General features: G+C 37.9%; 1 protein-coding gene across 2 annotated transcripts; it reads left to right on the top strand.

The window, feature by feature from the left end:
* The first annotated feature begins 5,581 nt into the window (after nt 1-5,581).
* Nucleotides 5,582-20,070, top strand: LOC146474029 (DBH-like monooxygenase protein 1). Of its 2 annotated transcripts, none has more exons than XM_085118051.1 (14): nt 5,582-6,036; nt 9,076-9,222; nt 9,458-9,628; nt 10,311-10,400; nt 10,569-10,751; nt 11,718-11,820; nt 12,364-12,527; nt 13,057-13,132; nt 14,082-14,167; nt 15,066-15,104; nt 16,250-16,309; nt 17,696-17,823; nt 18,446-18,569; nt 19,107-20,070. In XM_085118051.1, the coding sequence occupies exons 1-14, from the start codon at nt 5,767-5,769 to the stop codon at nt 19,272-19,274; spliced, it is 1,809 nt and encodes a 602-aa protein (XP_084974177.1). In that variant the 5' UTR covers nt 5,582-5,766; the 3' UTR covers nt 19,275-20,070. The 2 variants fall into 2 exon arrangements, with proteins under 2 accessions (XP_084974177.1, XP_084974178.1); XM_085118052.1 differs by having other exon boundaries at nt 5,693-6,036; nt 18,446-18,564.
* The last annotated feature ends 780 nt before the right edge of the window (nt 20,071-20,850 follow it).

Raw genomic sequence — 20,850 nt, 5'->3', positions numbered from 1 at the left:
TATCCTTACAAAAAAGAAAGAGTGTATAGCGTTAGTGAATACTGGAAGAAGCCATTTGACAAAATAATTACAGATCGTTTCATTCAGTGAAATAAGATGAGATGAGTAAAACAACTCAAAAGTACGTACGTTGTACAGTTCGCGTGATCTACGGTCTTGAAGCAGCACCCATACTAAGATATAAACCTTCGGCTTGGTGGTTTCCTCCCCATGCAGTGGGTGTGGAAAATATAGCTGTTGCAAGAAAGGCTATTTTTCTTTCCTTCTTTCCTGAGAAGTGTTCAAGGAAACTCGATAATACAAAAAAGATAGTAAAAGAGTACATGCATGCATGATTCTCCTATTTCGAAAGAATAACTTCTAAGCAGTACTCGTCAGTTGAAACGGTGGAAATAGGAGATTTCACGGCGAAGAAATTACGCTATGACAAACAGACCCCATAGTTCAAAGCAAAAGAAACTAGAGGTCGTAGTTTAAGATCATTACTGGCGCGTGACGCTGCAGACTTTGTCGAGTTAATGCCTTAGCGCCACTGATAATCGACCAAACAAAAAAAGTAAAGGTTTGATTGTCAATTATATTTTTACGAAAAGCTTTCATTTAGGAATGCTTTTTGTCTGTTTGTCTTTCTAATAATAATAATAATAATAATAATAATAATAATAATAATAATAATAATAATAATAATAATGATGATCTCTTGAAACATAAGCAAGCGAAAATTAAAGCTAATAGCCGACGTTTCGGCGTCATCGTGACACCATTCTCAAGGCAAAGTGGATAAATTAATGCGAAGATTTGATTTCTATACTTTAAAGTCTCTATACTTTACAGTCTCTACAAATTGTTCTGAAAGACAACGAGGCACATTCGAGTTATGTTCGATCAAGTAGTGTTTACAAAAAGACGACGAAAAAAATCGACAAAAATCGACAAAAATCGTCGTCTATTTGTAAACACTACTTGAGCGAACATAACTCGAACGTGCCTCGTTGTCTTTCAGAACAATTTCACGTGCTAGCTAAATGTTCTAACAAATTTGATTGCCTAATTAAGGAGATGCTTTTCATAAGAAAACTTAAACCATCCCTAAACGTGCAAACAGACTCGATTCGCGCAAAGGTATTCACCTGAGGAACTTGTGATCCTTTGTTAATATGCTAATTTGTAGAGACTGTAAAGTGTAGAAATCAAATCTTCGCATTAATTTACCACTTTGCCTTGAGAATGGTGTCACGATGACGCCGAAACGTCGGCTATTAAAGGCTGGTTTCCATATGATCGCAGATCGCAATAAGGTCTGCGATCCTGCGATCGTGATCGCAGACGATCGCAGAAGATAGAACCATGTTCTATCTAAAGGCTGGTTTCCATATGATCGCGGATCGCAGATCGCAGATCGCAGATCGCAAACAATCGCAATTGATCGCAGACGATCGCAGGAGATAGAACATGGTTCTATCTTCTGCGATCGTCTGCGATCACGATCGCAGGATCGCAGACGATCGCAGAAGTAGTTTCCATATGATCGCAGACGATCGCAGACCTTATTGCGATCTGCGATCTGCGATCTGCGATCCGCGATCATATGGAAACCAGCCTTTACTAGATAGAACATGGTTCTATCATCTGCGATCACGATCGCAGGATCGCAGACGATCGCAGACCTTATTGCGATCTGCGATCATATGGAAACCAGCCTTAACTTTAATTTTCGCTTGCTTATGTTTCAATAATAATAATAATATTTATAATAATAGTAATAAAAATAGGAAAAAAATATCTCATCAAGTTAAATCGTTAGAGTTAGATCTATCACTGATCGCTAAAAATATATTCGGAAGTTAAATTATGGTCCTTAATGACAAAAAAAGTCTTATTATAAGTATAAGTGGAAGAAAAAGTATGTATAAAAATTATAGGACCTAGATTTTGGCGAGGCATCTATCTAATTCAAAGTCCGCTTCTCGAACGTTGCTTCTAATTGCTCTTCTAACTGTTCTTGACCCTCTAAGACAGAGTAAAGCCGACCTAAGGATGGCAAAGGAGACTTTAGAACGTATCCAAGAGACAGTGGTGGCATAGTTCTCTCCTCCTCCTCCTCCTCCTCCTCCTCCTCTTAATAAACACTACCGAAACACTAACTGGTAATTAATCTATATACAAAATTTACAAACTTCAAAAATTGCCAATTCTCCACGCTTCAAGTCATATGAACTTTTAAGAGCCTTCTTAAAAGATACAATGTCTTTAGTTTCTCTAACCATTGGATGCGGCGCATTCCACAGTTTACTGACCAAAAAGGTAAAAGATCGCAACACTCCAAAATGAATGGGGGAAGTTCCAACTTTGTGCTGATCCCACGCAAATTATTTTTAACATTCTTAAGATTGAAAAACTCACTAATATAGGTTGCTCCGTGGCTATACAAGCACTGGTATAACATTTCTGGTATTAACATTACTGGCAGGTAAATTTACCCCTGTTCAATAGTATTTGGAGAAATGCGGGTATATTTAGTAAACATAACAAATGGTACCTTTAGAGTAAATTGACGCCCCGATAGAGTCCTTTTTAAAAGTATGATTGCGGTATAGTGTAAATATAGCGAACTATTCCCTTAAAAACCAAATGCTACGGCAAGGAAAAATAAAAACCTAGTCCTTATTTAAAGCCGCTGGATACTAACAAAACGAAGCACATAAGCTCACTGTCGTTGCTTATACTCTCCCAACAAAAGATACCGGGATAGATCCAGGGAATGGTATATTGCTTTTAGTAACGATCAAGAAACAAAATGTCTTGTCTCACATAGTACTCCCGTTTACTTTTATATTTTATTTCATTTCAAAATGAATAAATAACCTTTATTTACCCTCAGAAGTTTTTATAACACAAGTACTAGTGGGGCCGAGCATCAAACTTCACATAGAAATAATTTAAATTGAAAATAATATGGTTAAAAATCGCAACTGGCAGGAGGCAGACCAGCTGGCTATTTACTATATTTACAAGCGTGACCGAGGATTTGAACTCGGGGCTACTGAGAAACAACTCCAGCTAGCGGTCAGAGAGGGACTTGAACCCGGCACCTGCAGATTTCAACTAAGTCCGGCACCCTAACCACTCGACCACGCTGCCTCCCATGTTATTTGTTGTATTTGTGCACAACATAATTGAATCCACTGTTCAGCAATTATGACACCTAGGAATTCCTTGTGTATTCCTGTGAAATACGCACTCGACTCTATCAAAACTCTTTCGAAAGTCTATTTAATCTAACAATGGATCGCGCGGAAACGTCTTAAAAAGATAAAATCTCTCTGCAACAGCCAGTCTTCATTCAGACGTGACGTTTTAAATACAGTTTGCCTATATTACACCTGATATTAATCTTACGGAAAGAAGAGTCACGCAAACCATGCTTTTCGCCACCAGGGCAACCATCTCAAATTAGATTACCGCACCTGCTTAGTATGGCGTCATGTGACATTTGTGTGCAATCTTTCAGCTATCGACCAAATATATGAACACTTAACAATATAATAATTCTTATTAAAAGTATAAGCGGAAGAGAAAGTATGTATAAAAATTATAGGACCTAGATTTTGGCGAGGCATCTATCTAATTCAAAGTCCGCTTCTCGAACGTTGCTTCTAATTGTTCTTCTAACTGTTCTTGACCCTCTAAAACAGAGTAAAGCCGACCTAAGGATGGCAAAGGAGGCTTTAGAACGTATCTAAGTGTGTACAAATGTAAAAGAATAAAATTAATCAGTTACTTAATAAACACTACCGAAACACTAACTAGTTTATACAAAATTTACAAACTTAAGAAATTTTTCAATTCTCCACGCTTCAAGTCATATGAAGTTTTAAGAGCCCGCTTAAATTATACAATGTCTTTAGTTTCTCTAACCATTAGAGGCAGCGCATTCCACAGTTTACTGACCAAAATTAAAGGTAAAAGATCGATGCATACACTCCAAATTGAATGGGGGAAGTTCCAACTTTGTGCTGATCCCACGTAAATTATTTTTAACATTCGTTAGATTGAAAAACTCACTAATATAGGGTGCTCCGTGGCTATACAAGCACTAATAAAACATTTCTTGTATCACTTACTGGCAGGTAAATTTACCTCCGTTCAATAGTATTTGGAGAAATGCCGGTAGTTTTTAGTAAACATAACAAATGGTACCTTTAGAGTAAATCGACGCCCCGATAGAATTCTTTTAAAAAGTATGATTGCGGCATAGTGTAAATATAGCGAGCTATTCCCTTAAAAACCAAATGCTACGGCAAGGAAAAATAAAAACCTAGTCCTTATTTAAAGCTGCTGGATACAAACAAAACGAAGCGCATAAGCTCACTGTCATTGTTTAAATACTCTCCCAACAAAAGATACCGAGATAGATACAGGGAATGGTATATTGCTTTTAGTAACGATCAAGAAACAAAATGTCTTGCCTCATATAGTATTCCCGTTTACTTTATGAAAATGAATCAATAACCTTTATTTACCCTCAGAAGTTTTTATAGTACAAGTGCTAGTGGGGCCGAGCATCAAACTTCACAAAGAAATAATTTAAATTAAAAATAATAGACAACGGATGTTTTATGAGTCAAATGAGTCATGAATCATGAGTCAATGAGTCAATGAGTCAACAGGTCGGATCAGCGGTTTTTCATAAAAAAACAAATGGATAATGAATGCCAAGTCATTTTTCTTCCTGATAATGGTAAATCCCGGTCAATGAAGGACCAAAGTAGATAAAACTACTAAGACTAGATACGACAAAGCAGTGGCGTGGGGGACACGTGGAAAGGGTGAAAAAGAGTGATTTACGGTTAGGGTTTCCCCTTTCCAATTTATACCTGCGTGACAAACTAGTCAGAAACTTACCGATACATATTTAAAGAACTTTCCTTGGCACTCGCGATCGATTTTCTACTTCAAACCCGGCCTAATCATCAATACACCGAATGTCAAAGAACGACTGTTCAGAGATTTGAGTCTTTGAGCGCTGGGAACGGCTCCACACTGAGGTTTAACTCAATTATCTTTAAGCGCTGTGTTCAAAGTAGCGTGCGAACGCAGACGTATTTCCGGCTGTCGAGAGAATCTCGACAGCCGGAAATACGTCTGCGTTCGCAGGCTATGTTTAAAGGGAATTAAAGACTTTCTTCCGTAGCAGTCACAACATTTATAATTTGGTCGCCATATTTTTCGCTCCTGATCGGGTGCTACGCGGCAGGGCCTGGGAACTGCAAACAAACAGCCCGGGTCGAGATTTAAAAGGAAACTAGCTCAGGTTAGCTGCCTTGTGCAGGCAGCAATAAAACAACTAGCCAAATAAGTAAACGTAACACATAATTTTATTGTTTCTACAGAATTTTTTTTTTAGACCTGACTCATTGACTCATTGACTCATGACTCATGACTCATTGACTCAGTTGACTCATTAATACTTTACACTCAAATTAACATGGTTAAAAATCCCAACTGGATTACACCTGATATTAATCTTGCGGAGAGAAGAGTCACGCAAACCACGCTTTTTGCCACCTCAAATTACATTACCGCACCTGCTTAGTATGGCGTCATGTGACATTTGTGTGCAATCTTTCAGGCGGAAAAAAAGAATATTACATAATAACGCTATTAATAGTACTATCGACCAAATATATGAATACGTAACAATATAATAAGTAGTTATTAACTGAAGATACGTGTAGCTCAAGGTCCGTAACGTTTGGACGAAGCATGTTATCGTCCTTGCTAGTTGTGTTTTCAGCTTTGATCTCGGCCCGTGCCGTTGACCTTTCTTCTGAGTATGCTCATCACGCCGTTTTGGATCCAAAGGAGCTGATGAAGCTCTACTGGACAGTTGACTGGGACAAGGAATCCGTGTCGTTCGCTGTTGAAGCGGCAACTACAGGATGGGTTGGTTTTGGCTTCTCTTCAGGAAACGGCAAGATGGTCGGTAGCGACATGGTTGTCGGCTGGGTTAAGGACTCTAAAGGATATCTTACGGTGAGAATGGGAACGATTTTGCTCTAACAGTGCTATAACTTAACATTTGCCTCGCTTTATATTTTTAATTAATTTCATTAGTTTTGTATGTTATTGTGTTACTAAAACCCCAGCATTGTTGCATAATTCATTGACCTTGTGCACACTGACGGTTGTGGCACAATGTTGATGAATGGTACAGAAATGTGATTTAAAAGATAAAACGAAACGCTATTCTTTAAAAATCAAGGCAACAAGAAATAAATTATGAAGCACGATTTTGTTGAGATATTAGCAAACAGTTCAGTGTTGACACGAAACGAATTCTTCTGTAGTCACCTTAAGGCACATGACGTAAGAGAATGATCCGACGCAATTCTTTTACAAATAAGCAATCAGCAATCATGGATAAAACGTTTTATTTATTGCGTTTTGCGAGAAGAAGACCGAGGAAAAAGAGAAATCAAAATTGAAATAGAAAAACGAAAGGTGGCCCTGGCATTGCAGACTATCCTCGCTAATGTGAAGCTCTTTAGCTGCTGGGGATAAATTATAAAAGTCAAATTGTTGCGTGGTATGAGTCAGCTTTCGTGACCGGATCCTGTAATCTTATACAAGACTTGTCAACGTATCTTATAGGAAAGGTAATATAGAGCAGAACCATAGCCGTGTAAAAGCTATCACCTTATACGTTAATTCGATTCTTTCGTTTTGGAAGGAAGAAAAATGTGCGAAATAAGGTCAACTAGTATTTTTGGAAAGCCAACAACAGCTCGCAAATTCGGGCTATGGATTTCTGTCCCCCAAAATTTTTCTGCACCTTATAATTCAACTGAAGAATCCAAGCCAACCAAATTGTCCACAAATATTCCTTTAACGGCCCTAAAACAATCTTGAAGAACAGAAAACGGCATTTGGATTATTTTTTGTAAATGTTTTTGCTTGGGAGGCCCCGGTTACGGAGTATGTTTTGCTTGAAACAGTGTTTATGATCAATTAAATGTAAATGTAAATGTAAATGTAGAGATTCGAGTGCTGATGTTTCGAGCGTTAGCCAGTTGTTAGAGCGTTATACCTTCGCGGGCTAACGCTCCAGATGTCAGTACAGTCGAATTTCTTTACGGTGGCCAAATTACTTTTAGTTATAAACACTGTTGATAAACCAAACATTCCTTTCATCTCCCCACTGACGCGGCACTTAACAGTTTCTTTAGAAACCAATCCCCTTCACCAATTTGATTGCTTGTCAGAGTACTTTCATCTCACTAATTCTCGAAACGTGAACTTTAAGATTTCTTCCTCGAGAAATCGGGTGGGGGAATTCTAAATAATAGCCTAGGGATTGGCTCGCATTTACACGACTAGATTGTGACAATAATGAGAAAGCAAATGAATCAACAGTACTGCCTCAATGGAAACTGAAAGAGTTTAGAACAGCTCGAATAATTGACACGCGTCTCCTCTTTGGACATATATAAGTGCTAGTTAAAAGGTATCCCAAGGTAGATAGGTAGATGCGTAAAATCGAAGTTACCAAGACTCTACCTAAGGCTAGTTGGGATTTCGTAATTTACATTTGCCAAAAAGCTTAGATATAATAAGACTTCATTTATAGATCAGAGGAATATAAAATCTTTTCGGCGGTCGAGCACACGCAAGGACCACCATGTTGTAGACCTATCAAATATATGCGCCTGCAGTATTTAAGTAGTGTTGGGATTTCACTAGCCTACCCTGGTCAGCGGAATGCAATCTTCACCAGTTAAAAATGATGGCTATCATTTCCCTTGAAGCAACAGAAACTTTGATTTCAATTTAAATTAAAGTAATTTTTAAAAAATGACCAATATGGCATTGGTGCGAGCCCTGCCACCCATTAACATTTCACGAAACATTTAAAGTATTGTTCTATAAGTCACACAGGGTATCGTAGGGGTTAAGGCGGGGGTAAACCTTAAAGCCGTTTTCATGCCGATTAAAATCGGTTTCATGGAAATATCTCGTTCACGTTTCAAGCAATCCAAATTCTCTCTGCTTAAAACGGAAACCAATGATGTTGGGTGTTTTGTGAATTTTTAGGTGAATTTTGGGTATATTTGGGAGGAGCTAGTTTTTCTAGAAGGATTGGTAAAATTAAGAGAAATAAGAAATATTGAAGATTTAGTGAGGTTTTAAAATTAGAATTTGTAGTTAATAATTAATGGACGGATACCCAGTTAGTCCACTAGAAACCTGGGGTGCTCTTGCGTGGGTATCAACTGTCTGTTGGTGTTTTAAAAATCATTTTCTTTCTTTTATCTCTTCTTCAAACCTCTAAAAATTCCATTCAAATTCACGTTTACCCCCACCTTAAGCAGTCGTTGCTTAATGGGAAATTTTACCCTTGTAGGTTGTTGGAAGATTACTTCATTGAAATTTTCGCTTCTGACTATACTAAAATCCTCGAGAGTACTCTCTTTCCTCCCAACTCTTTGGCGTAATATAAAATGTGAAAATCGAGTCACTGACTTATCCCGTCTTCAGGGACGTTTTTTGGGGGGATCACAACGCGTGTGTAACTGTTTAAAATTGTAACGTATCTTGCCACAGGGTCAGTCTCACACAAACTCTGAAGAAGAAAGGCTGTGCCTTTCGAAATATTAGAAAATATACTTCCCTGACCGTGAAATCAGCCTTGCTCTTTTTTTAGATTATTTGCTTTGCAATTTGCATACTTGCACAATGAAGGACCTTACTTGCATACTCCTTTTAACTGATTAACTGTGGCTGTTTTGTTCGTATCTAAGCTCGGTAAGTTGGACAGTAAATCCGCTTCGGTTTTTAAGGACGTTTTTCTAGCGGTTGTTGGCCTTGATAGTTCTGTGCAAAGAAGGTGGTGGACATAACACTTAGTTTTAGTCGAATCTTGTTGCAATCTATTCGCTCAAACATTTGCAGGAGACTCTTCAGTAGTCGCATCACATGGGGTAAAACGCTGGGACCTTTACTAGTTCACTCTATAAAAGCAAAATCATATGGTAACAAAAAATTGAAATAAACATTAGTCTATTTCCGTCTCAGGATCGCTATGCAGACGAATACAGTTTGCCATCAAAGGACGAGGAACAAAACTGCATCTTGACTGGCTTCGAGGAAAGTAATCAGAAAACTGTGCTTAAATTTACCAGGAAATTTGACACCTGTGACCCTAGAGACAGGAAGATAAAGGTAAAACGATTTAAAATAAATCTTCACAAAAAAGATTTCAATACTTTCTTTTTTAGTGTAAATCAGTTTAGTTATGTATAGTTAATGCGTGTGTATGTGAGGTTTTGGGTTCGTTGCAAGGTCACTGGTGTTTCCATTTGCGATTGGTCACAGTTGGGTGATTTACTTTGTATTCTTTGCCACGTAATCTTTGATAAATTAATGCTCAGAATATCATTGTTCCTGTTTGTTACAGGAAGGTACCACAAAGGTTGTTTTCGCCTTTCATACGGAGGATCCCACATCTGAAAATAATTTTAAACAACACACATTCAGAGGGTCAAGGAGCATCCTACTTTTGAACAACATGGACAAGAAGCAAATCAACGAGACGGGATGGAAAAGTTTTGTCTTGAAAAATAGAAATGTAAGATTAATTTGTTCAGTCCGAAAAACATGTTATTCCCATTCACTAAAGATGATGACAACTGATAATGATGGTGATTTTGATGGTTCGCATTTTACAGCGCCATTTTCATTGGTCGCTAATGGTGCTTTACATAATAATAATAATAATAATAATAATAATAATAATAATAATAATAATAATAATAATAATAATAATAGTGATAACGATTAAGGATAATTACAATGGCATGTAATATATGATGATAGCGTCGATGATGATAATGATAATGAAGACAACGATAATGTTGGTGATGATGATAATGATGATGTTGGTGTTGAAGATAATGATGATGATAATGGTATTGATGATGATGATGTTGGTGATGAAGATAATGATGATGATAATGGTGATGATGATGATAATGACGATGTTGGTGTTGAAGATAATGATGATGATAATGGTGATGATAATGATGATGTTGGTGATGAAGATAATAATGATGATGATGATGATGATGATGATGATGATGACGATGACAATGATGCGTAAATTTTAGTCTAAAATAAAAAGCACAAAGACGACACTAATTAAACTTAACTGGACAGGGTTGCCAGCAGTTTGACGTGCCAGACGTACGGACTACACCACAAAAAAAGCCAAGAAATATCATAAACATCATGCTTGCGTTGCTTTCTTTCAGGTGACAGTTCCCAAGGAGGATACAACCTACTGGTGTTCTCTGATCAAGGCACCTGTTCTTGACAAAAACACAAAGCGGCACATAACAAAGGTTGGTGTCCAATTGTATTCGTTATTCACTCATTAAGACTTGCTATACAACTCTCATAAACCCAGCAATGCATAAAAATCCAAATGCTACCAGTAACCACAAATGTCGTCGTATTTGCGACTTCTCTCACTCGGTCATATGCTAATTACCGTCTGTTTCTTTCGGTAGTTCGAACCATATATCCAAAAAGGAAACGAAGGCATAGTTCATCATATGTTGGTGTACGAGTGCCATGGCAACTTCAATGACAGTCATTACGGTCCTGGGTATAACTGTCGTGACCAGGCTAACATGCCATTCCTTCATTGCTATGGCTACAGTATAGCGGCTGCCTGGGCGGTTGGAGGCGAGGTATGGAATTGCACGCTTAGTTGTACTGAAATAGTAGTCGAAATAGTGAAAGCAAGATAGCGTAATGGTTAACGTGTTGAACGTTTAACCGGGAATTAAAACAGCAGTAGAAGCTCCAATAAGCCCCCTCCTCTACTAACCTGAGCCCCTCCCCCCCCCCCCATCCCCCCTATTTCCATGTTAAATAAGAAAGAAATGTTTGGAATGTGAGGTGTATCAATGGTCAAAACATCAGTCATTTAAACTACAGAAAAACGTAGATCTTTCAAGGTGTAGAGGTATTATTGTGTTAAGGTAAGATACATCTTTGTCTCCGTCAGTTGTTCGAGGAAATATTTTTGGAAAATCTAATTCAGTTTGAAAAAAAAAACTCTCCCTCCTCTCTAATAATCCCCCCTATCCACCCATCTCCTCTGGGCCTGAAAACAATTAATTATAAAAGAAAAATATTATAAAACCAACAAATGTAGCTTTTCTTGGAGGCCGTGTTTAAAATCTAACTTAAAATCTAGGGCGACTCAATTTAGCCTTAAAATCATTCAAGGAAGTCGCTTACCGTTATTCTACGGGTAAGCTGTTCCACAACTGAGCTCCACTATATATATATGTATATGAAAAACTTCTCTATAGATAATCATTTCATGCTTCCTGTGATAGGCTAGAGTCCCATCTAGGGGGTTGGAGAGGAGGAGGGTAGTTATACGCCATATTCACTTCATGCAGGGTAGGAAGTAGTAATACTCCTACTTGCTTCGTGCTGGCCACTATCGTTCTGTTATGCAACTTCGTCTTTATTGCCTTGCGTAATAAATAAATAAACCTTGCGCCGCCTGTGATAGAAACAAGGCAATTCAAGTCCAGAATTTATCTAATTTAATGAGTCCTTACTTCCTTACGCTATCAACAAATCATACATTCACTCACTTCTTGCCTGCGTGGCAAACTTGTATATCTGTTACATTTCAGGCGTTTTATTACCCAAACAAAGCTGGTTTCCCGATTGGAACGGATGATTCTCCCAGAAACTACATGCTTGAAATTCACTATAACAACCCCAAAGGGGTTGAAGGTCAGGGTTTTTTTTAATTTCGTTTTATTTATTTATTTATGTATTTATTCACTTATTTATTTATTTGAACAAGAAGTGATTTAGAAAAGCATTTAACTATAAAAAATTGCGATAAAATATTTCTAAACGTCATTATCAAGTGGAGTCCGTCTACCTGTTTAAATTGGGCTTGATCTATTTATTTGTTTATTTATTTATCTATCTATTACGATAACTCGCTTATTACAAATTCAGGAAGGAATGGTGAGAGGGGAACAACCGGACCATTTGAAATTAACATAACTAGGTTCCATACTATAATGGTGATCTTGATCTCCTTTGCGTCAGAACTCTTCCTCGTTTCTACATTTTCCCAACCACTTTTAAAACTAACATTTTAAAATGTGTTTGTTCACTGTACTCAGTTTTTAAAACGAGTTGTAAACTTCTAAAGTCTCTATCCGAGTTCTAACTGTTGGTCCTTGAGCTGTAAGTGTAATAACCCTACAACACATTAAGAGGTTATCTTAGAATTAATCTTCATTGGCTTATGTATTCCCACAGGACGCAAGGACAATTCGGGAATTCGTTTTTACTACACCTCGAATCTCCGTCAGTATGATGCTGGTGTATTTACTGTTGGAGACGCAAACAGTAACTTTTTGGTGATTCCGCCAAAGCAAGAATCCTGGTTGACTGTCGGTTATTGCGCCAAAGAATGTCTCCAGGTACTGGCCATCAGCTTTTCTTGACGTAGAGCTCTTAGTTGTAGTGCTACCATGACAACTGTAACCAGTCAATTGTCAAGGACTTTATCGTCCAATATTTACTCACATGTTTAGCGTTTAAGGTAATCGGTGGACATGCTAACTCCACATAACTTCTTGCGCGCTCCTACAAAACATCACATTTTGCTCTGAAGCTAAATTCTCCAGAAAAAATAATTGTTTTCTCCTAAACGATCATCGTGACCCCCCATGATTTCATTGTTAGGAATAACTTTCTGGAAGTAACGTATGCTCCTGGTTCGCTGAACTCTAAGCTTTTTAAATACTGTTGTCATAAGTTAGCAGTTACCATGATGTCACAGTCCGACAGTTATTTCAGTCCCTTGGTGTACTAGCTATAATGAATAAGTGTGCCATTTTTTTTTAATTTCCATAAGAGCTTCTTTTCGATTGAATCACCTTACTTTAAGACACTCGTTATTAACTTCTCCCGGTGTCCAGTTTTATTTTACTATTGTCTCCCCGCTAGGATAAGTTAGAAGAATCAACACTACCAGGGAAAGGAATTAACGTGTTTGCCGCATTTCTCCACACTCACCTGCAAGGTATTTTTGTCTTATATAGGTATTTATGTCGTATATGTCGTTAGTGAGGGCGAAGAACTACTAGAGTTTACTAATTTCCTGAAATTTCAGAGTATCCGCTTGCAGTACAGTTTGTTCTAGCCTTATCGGCATTTCGCCAGTCAAGAGCTGAAATTCCTGCAAGGATTTAGTCTTCCCTGGCCTTCTAAAGAGCAAAATAGAGACGTTCTTTAAAGTAGTTTTGTGATATATTGAAAACAAACAAACGAAAAAGCTGATGGCAAACAGCACTGTAAAGTGGCAAGAGAGGGATCATCCTCTCTTGAACGTGGATAAACTGTTGTACCTCCTAACCTTGTCGCTGCTTCCCTTCATTTTATTAAAGTGTATATAACGTATTTTTTATTTTTTATTTGCTTGACCAAGTCTTCATGTTGTTTTCGTATGAAAATCGAAATCGAAGATCGAAATTCCCTGTCAATTTTTCTTTCCCGTATTTGAGGCGTATAAAAACGTGTGATTTTACTTCCGGTGGGATTTTGAATACTGTGCAAGATGTTGGATAGCGCGGATGGTGTAGCTGTGACGTCACTGTTACGGTTTTGTTTCCCCCTAAGCATTCAACATTCCCAGTCATGATTTCGTCCACACAGTTTTCTTTCTCCGCACACGAAAAACAACTGAGGAACAGAGAAACCGCGAAACAAGCTATTCTGTAATGACGTCATAGTCCTACTATCCCCGGTCTCTCAGTCCTGCGCGGCATTGTATCTCAACCGAAGTCAAATTTTGCATGTTTATCCGTATCAAACCAGAGAAAGAAAAACTATTAGGGAAAAGAAAAGGAACAACATAAACATTTGATCAAGCAAATTAAAAAATATTTCTGTCATACATCATTGTCTACAACGTAAACATTATAAATTCGTTTTTATAACATTTACATGTACAGTACTTTTAAAACTTTTAGGTCGTGCAACGTGGACAAAACACTATCGCGACGGAGTCGAACTACCAGAGATTGCTCGAGATGATAATTACGATTTCAACTTTCAGGTAGTATAATATACCCAAGTAGAATATCTTTACTTATTCTATACACTATGATACTGGTTCATGAAGTAGTCCTCATCTCCTACCGTAGTCTGTAGTACGCAAAAGTGCCAATCACTGTAGCTTTATTTATTAATTTATTTAAAAGAATATTTTTAAAAAGAGATATCCAATTCGGCAGGCCTGTTTTAAATGGAGTCCTGTATTTATAATAAACTAACATTAATAGTATGAACAAAAACTGCATTTCAACAACACCATAAAACAGAAAAAGGAAAAAAAAAGCAGTTAATGCCAAGAAAAGATTTGTTGTTACGGCAATTGCTTGGAATTTCTGTTTCGCATGGTAGTTTTGCTTGGAAGAGACTACAAAGTACACGCCTTAAATTAACCATACTTTTTCCGCATATCGACGTCTTTCGCCGTTTAGTGCACGAACAAGTTGAAAGATGATTATGTCTCGATCTGTACTCACGCCAGCTAAAATAAAAAGAGCAATCATGATACTTTTCCATACTTTGTATGCACACAACAAAGCGGGTAGGAAAATTTCCCCGAAAGGAAAAAACAGAAGCTCAAAAGATGCAGCAAACCATGAAAATTTTTTTTTTCTTGTTTCATTTCACCCTTTTCAATTATCAGCCATGCTTTGGCTTTGAATAAAACGTTTGGTTACCGAGACACTAGAAATGCTCGCTTGAAGACGTTCGTGAAAGGTTTTTTTTTTCTTTTAAACTATGCAAGGGTAGAAACGACTACAAAAGACTTCACTGTGAGTTTGAGTTGACTTTATTTGAGAGAAATAAACTTTATTTAGTCTCGGTCGAATTGCCATTTTCCTGGTTTTAGTAGACGTTTTGGACAAATGCACACATTTGACCTTTGTGCTTTAATTTTTCAGGATATACAAGTGCTAAGGAAGGAAGTACACATCAGACCGGTAAACATGAAATCTAAATCAGTGACAGTGCTACAGAAAACCGCATTATAACCTAGCCTCTAATACAGGGGAACGCCTCATAGGCCTTATCACGGTTTTCGACGCCATTTTGACGGGGAGGCAAACAGGCTTGGACTAACAGTGTTTGTATGGAAATCCAATGTCAAATAATTTTCATAAAACATCCCTTCTGAAAAATTCATGAATTAGAAACTTTTGGCGCTAGGAAAAGGATTTTAAGAACAAAATTGGAGGGATGTAGCTGTGACAGAAAGCGTCCAGTCGTGTTTTGAATTTTCCATACATTTGTCTGTATAGCGAACCAGCCGTGAACTGCTACTAAAAATAGTTCGCGGGAAAAAATACAGGGAAATGTATGGAAAGTTCAAAACATGTTTTATGAAAATTATTTGACATCGGATTTCCATACAAACACTGTTATTTCAAGCCTGTTTGCCTACCCGTCAAAATGGCCTCCAAAAGCGTGATAAGGCCTATTGTAATGGCTACCTTATTTTGCCCAGAAAAAACGCGCAGACATTTTCTTATGCAAAAATTGTCGTTTCTTATATCCAACGGCTACATAGGGTTAGCTTGGGTTGCCAAGTTCATTCCAAATTGACTTCGCCAGTCGGCCACTGAAAATAGAAACCAATAGGCGAGTTTTTAGTATTAGGTATTCTGCTTGGTCCGCTGCCTTCCAAGATGCAACCTTATCCACATCCAAGGACGTGGGTGTTGACTTTACTCATGTTACTGTAACATAAACAGAGATGATTAGCTATCGTAGTCGGGCTTCCAAGAGTTGAAAAATTCCTCCTTAAATGAATGTTGTGTAATCTTTATTTACCAAATAAATGTAAGGACTTAATTGGCTGTGGAACCGGCTAAACGAAAGTTTTCTCACTTTTTGCCATGCATTATTGTCCCACATTTCTTAAAGAATTATGCTTTGAATGTAAAATCTCTCACAAGGGTTTTTCTTTCTTTCTTTCTTTCTTTCTTTCTTTCTTTCTTTCTTTCTTTCTTTCTTTCTTTTTTCCTCTTGCTGTTGTTGTTGTTCTCTTCTTCTTCTTCTTCTTCTTCTTCTTCTTCTTCTTCTTCTTCTTCTTCTTCTTCTTCTTCTTCTTAATATCTTAATTTAGGGTGACGACTTGGTTCACTACTGTAAATACCAAACTATGGACCGTAACGAACTTGTGGTGGTAAGCATGTCCAGCAAGGCGCTCATGTTTATCTTTGTAAATTGTTGGAAAAGTGACGGCGTATAACCAAGGAAAAATAATGCCAGCAGCTTTCAGGCATTAAACTTTAACGATAAGAGCGTGAAAGAACTAGTTTTTTTTTCCATTTTGTCACGAAAACATCTTTCATTCTTTGGCTGACATGCTGGCTGGTACCCAGTACCTCTGATACACAGAAGCAAATTGTTGCCCACTAAGTCAGGACACTATAATTGAATGAGGACACCAACTAATCGCCCGAAACCAACCTTCCCTAAGAGTCAAAATTTACAGACAGATCCTACACGATAAGTACATACACGTTAAAATAAGATAGTAAAAGCCTGTAGAAAATACTTTTATGCTTGAAAAGAAAACCTCGTAATTAGGGAGCTTAAGCAACGACGACGGCGACGGCGACGGCGACGACAACGCCGCAAAACAATAGGTTTAATGAGCAGAAACAATCACTCTGCACGTGCGTTGGTACATTTCTTTGCCGTCCTCTGCAAAACAACAACGTGAAATTTTAAGGTTTTGTGGAGAACGTGAACGCACGACGGTGAATTTTTCATTTTCTTTCTTAACTTGTATGCCACTCCTACCAATTAGATTTCCGGATAGTTCGCCATTTTTTAAAAGTTGAGCGAGTTGAAATAAGCGCGAACTGAAGTAGCACAAATGAAAGTAATATATATTTTCGGGTGACGTTTTCGTTGCCGTTGCCGTCATTGTTGCCTAAAGGGCCCTAATCAGCCACACCTTTGTTTTTGTTTATATGCGAGAGTTTGGCTATTATATTTTATTCGGAGCATGTCGAAATGAACGAAATCACTGTGAAACTACTAAAGATAATGAAACATACTTTCAGAAACACAACTTACAGTAAAGCAATAAGATTTCGCTTCACCATGCAATATCAATAATAAATGGCGGAGGCTGACTAGGGTCCTTTAAGCTCCCTGGAAAAAATATTTGCAAGTGAGATAATTGTTTTCATTATTCAAATATTTTAGCCGTACTTTCTTGCATAAAATAACGAGGAAGCTAAATTTCTCCAGACACGTCTTGAATACTTGATAAAATTGTATAAACTGCGCAGCGCCTCCACGTTCCATGACCTTATTTAACAATTCATACTGATCTACGCCTTCAATACTGACAGCAGCCCGCTAGTCATTTACCAAAACTCCTTTTCTTTACTTTTTCGTCAAAAATTACCATAAAAAGTTTAACTTTTCTGCTCCTTGATCGCTTTGTTCCGTGAAACAGCTTTCTTCCATACAACAAGCAAACTTTTACGGTTAAATAGATCATCTTATACCTTGCTTCTCCCGATTCTTTTTCTTTTTCTTTTGGAACATGCAGGGTGGTGACTCCACTTCTGATGAGATGTGCCTGGATTTTTTGTTCTACTATCCGAGGATGGTAAACAGCTCGAATTTTTGCAACAGCATACTATACGCGCCAGTATACGAATTCATCAAACAGCACTTGTAAGTAGAGGTTCTCATTTAGTCCTCTTCATGGCCTTTTCAAAACATATTCAAATTAGTCATAGTGATTTGTTTCGATCGTTTGACCAAGCTTGACTGGTACTTTAAGAAAAAAACTCAGAAAGCTCAGTAGACAAAAAAGATGTTAAAAACTGGTTTGTTTTGTCAACATGACGGACACACGCACAGATAATAAATAAACAATAAATAACCTTATTTAAGTGTCAATGTATTTAGCGCAGAGCACTAATTGGGGACACTATCTAGATCGAATTGGAATTTAGAAATGTTGGTTTTTGAGGAGAGGGGAAAACCGGAGTACCCGGAGAAAAACGTCTTGGAAAAAGGACGAGAACCAACAACAAACTCAACCCACATATGACGCCGAGGGCTTGAATCGAACCCGAGCCACACTGATGGGAGGCGAGTGCTCTCCACTGCGCCATCCCTGCTCCCCCTAAAACTGTACATCGTGTGAAATCTTAGAGCATTTGCAAAATAGCATATAAAGGCAAGTAACGATCGACGCTGTTAACAACTTGGTAAAAAATTGTGCTTAGCGATGTTTTTGTTTGTTATCATCTCAGAGCCTAGACCTAATCTCCACATTTCTTTGTTTCAGTCCGTCTGTCAATGTGACATGGCCAAACCCTCTTGCCACAATGAACATCACTTGGACACGAGAATTGGCGTCAGACCTACGACGGAAAATTAATGAAGCCAAAACACTTGTTCCTTCTTGTTCGGTAAGCACACCTGAATTATATTGCTGGTGGCTTCAAGTAAAATGATCGTTTTTTTTTAAGAGCAAGTGCCAATAAGATGTTACATATCATGTATCTAAAACAATTGTTTATTGCAGCAGCAACGATTTTGGTCATTTTTTAAAGGAGCGATAATTTTACATGACTTTAGCAATAATTAAAATGAAATTGTTCAAGGTAATATTTTTATGCGTAACCGTGACAGGCTTGCAGTGCATTTTATTATGATTGATCCCTTGTGTACTTGTGAAATTGTAAGTACAAAGGCTTACTATGGCTTTTATTTTTGTTCACCTGCATCAGAGAAATTGAAATTTCCGAACCAATTTTTCCACTATGGAGAGATATTTTCACAGAGGTGGTTTGGCTTTCTTTCTCAAACTTCACCCATCGCCTTTTTTCTTATTTCTTCTCCAAATTTTTCATAGTTACTCGAATTAGAATACCCTGTGCGTCTGATGCGGAGGCTGTTTATCGGCACCTTCAATTGACTGAACATGATTTTGTTTGCCTCTGCAGGGATGGCCACCTACCAAGTGGTTGCCGATTCCAAAGATGGACAAGCCCCTTCCTCCAGAAAAGTCCAAATGTCCCAAACTGGAGGATCCTGAGGGCAGCTCATCCTTCTTGGTGGCCTCTCGCAACTTTGTGCTTTTCCTGTGTATTCTTTGCATGATGTTCTTGTAAAGAAACAAAACTAATCACATGGATATTGTGTTTAACCAAAGCTTTTTGTCATGTTGTATTTAGATTTTTCCCGTCGTTGTATTAGGTTGAGACGTACAATTTGTTTCCAAACGACGTATAGTTTGTGCAAAAAAAGAAAGCAAATGCAGTGCTACGTTGAAGTGATCGAGACACCATTTACTTGCTAAGACATCTCAGGGGCACCCAACGGTTCGAGAGGCCAAAATTGCCTCGAAAATTCGGATGGAAACTGTGAAGAAAAACTAGCCTCTTCTTTACTGTTTTTTTTAACTTGAAACTTGAGTAACATTGGGAAAAATTTTTTTTCAAAGGGATGGAAAATGTCATTAAGAACACGTAAACTCTTCGAAAAGCGAACAGCACCTCATAAATTCGAGGGAGAGGAATATGTTCTCTAAACGTTTCTGCGACATAAAACTTCAGCTAAAGAATCCCAACAGGTCAAACTATATGTTAGCGTACACAAAGAACCCTTCTGAAGGACCGAAAACAATCTTGGAAAACAGAAAGCGACACTTGAGCTGTTTTTCTTAAATGTCTCGTTGGGTGCCCCGGTCTTGCTTAATTAATTACGATAATTTTTATACAGCTACAGTGTAAAAGCTCCTTGATATGAACCTAACACCTCTGTTTCTGAAGACTAGGTATTATAAATTGCATAATTTTGTTCTGATGACTAGTTAACGGGATTTATGTTAATCTCAGCGTTTTTATAAGTGTATAACGAATTTTGTTTTTACCCTGTACTCACAATAAACGTGTATCTCAACAATAATTTGCAGTTCAGTTGTACAAAGTACGGTGTGATTGGATGTGACCTTTATTTGTAAAACATTGCGAATATGTAGCGAGATCAAGGCGAAATGAAATGAGCTTGTCGAAGGAAAGCCACAGCCCTTAGTTTCCGTACTATTTTTTCTCAAGGAAGGAAGGAAAAGGACACGCAACTAGGTGATGATCCCTATCCCATGACTGTTTGTGTTTTAAAATAAACACGAGTCGTTTCGGTGCAAAAGAAAATTGAATGTTTCATTTCGTCTGTGAAATTTTTGGTTGGGGGGGGGGGGGGGGGGGGGCTGGGTAGATGTTATAACCTGTAGCCTAAACATAGCCGGAAGTGGCGTCTGCTCTTACAGGCTAAATAGACTCCAAGTTTTAGAGTTTACAAGAATGACTGTTTAATTTTAATTGCTTAAACCATACAATTTGGCCAAGGCGCGTGCGCGCGTCGTAGGTAACTGTTAGAGCTTTTATCAATACTTATCCATGATATTGCCAGGAATCCATTAGATTCTTGAAATTTCCGTGAACAAACATAATAAATCATTCACCAGCTTCGTCTGAGTTTTAGGAATTGTAAATGTGGGTAAGCGCCATGTAGGGGCATTAAAACTAGGCTTGTTTAAATTGTTTACGTGCAAACAGCAACAACTGCAACGGTTATTTCCGTCTGCCGTGCTCGGACTTGTTGGTCGTTTTCGTTTGTGTTCCAACTCATCATTTGTTCAAGTCGTTAACTATTATGCATAAATTTGTAAGATTAAAATTTTACAGA

Source organism: Pavona decussata, unplaced genomic scaffold (assembly GCF_977016875.1).
Source record: "Pavona decussata unplaced genomic scaffold, jaPavDecu1.1 SCAFFOLD_92, whole genome shotgun sequence".
Classification (NCBI taxonomy): Eukaryota; Metazoa; Cnidaria; class Anthozoa; order Scleractinia; family Agariciidae; genus Pavona; species Pavona decussata.
This window is presented reverse-complemented; position numbering and strand designations above follow the sequence as displayed.

Excerpts from the sequence above, each read along its gene's own strand:
- LOC146474029 (XM_085118051.1), top strand. The coding sequence starts at position 5,767 with ATGTTATCGTCCTTGCTAGTTGTGTTTTCAGCTTTGATCTCGGCCCGT. Across the intron at positions 11,821-12,363 it reads CAACCCCAAAGGGGTTGAAG|GACGCAAGGACAATTCGGGA; the intron begins GTCAGGGTTTTT and ends GTATTCCCACAG. Across the intron at positions 17,824-18,445 it reads GAATTCATCAAACAGCACTT|TCCGTCTGTCAATGTGACAT; the intron begins GTAAGTAGAGGT and ends TCTTTGTTTCAG.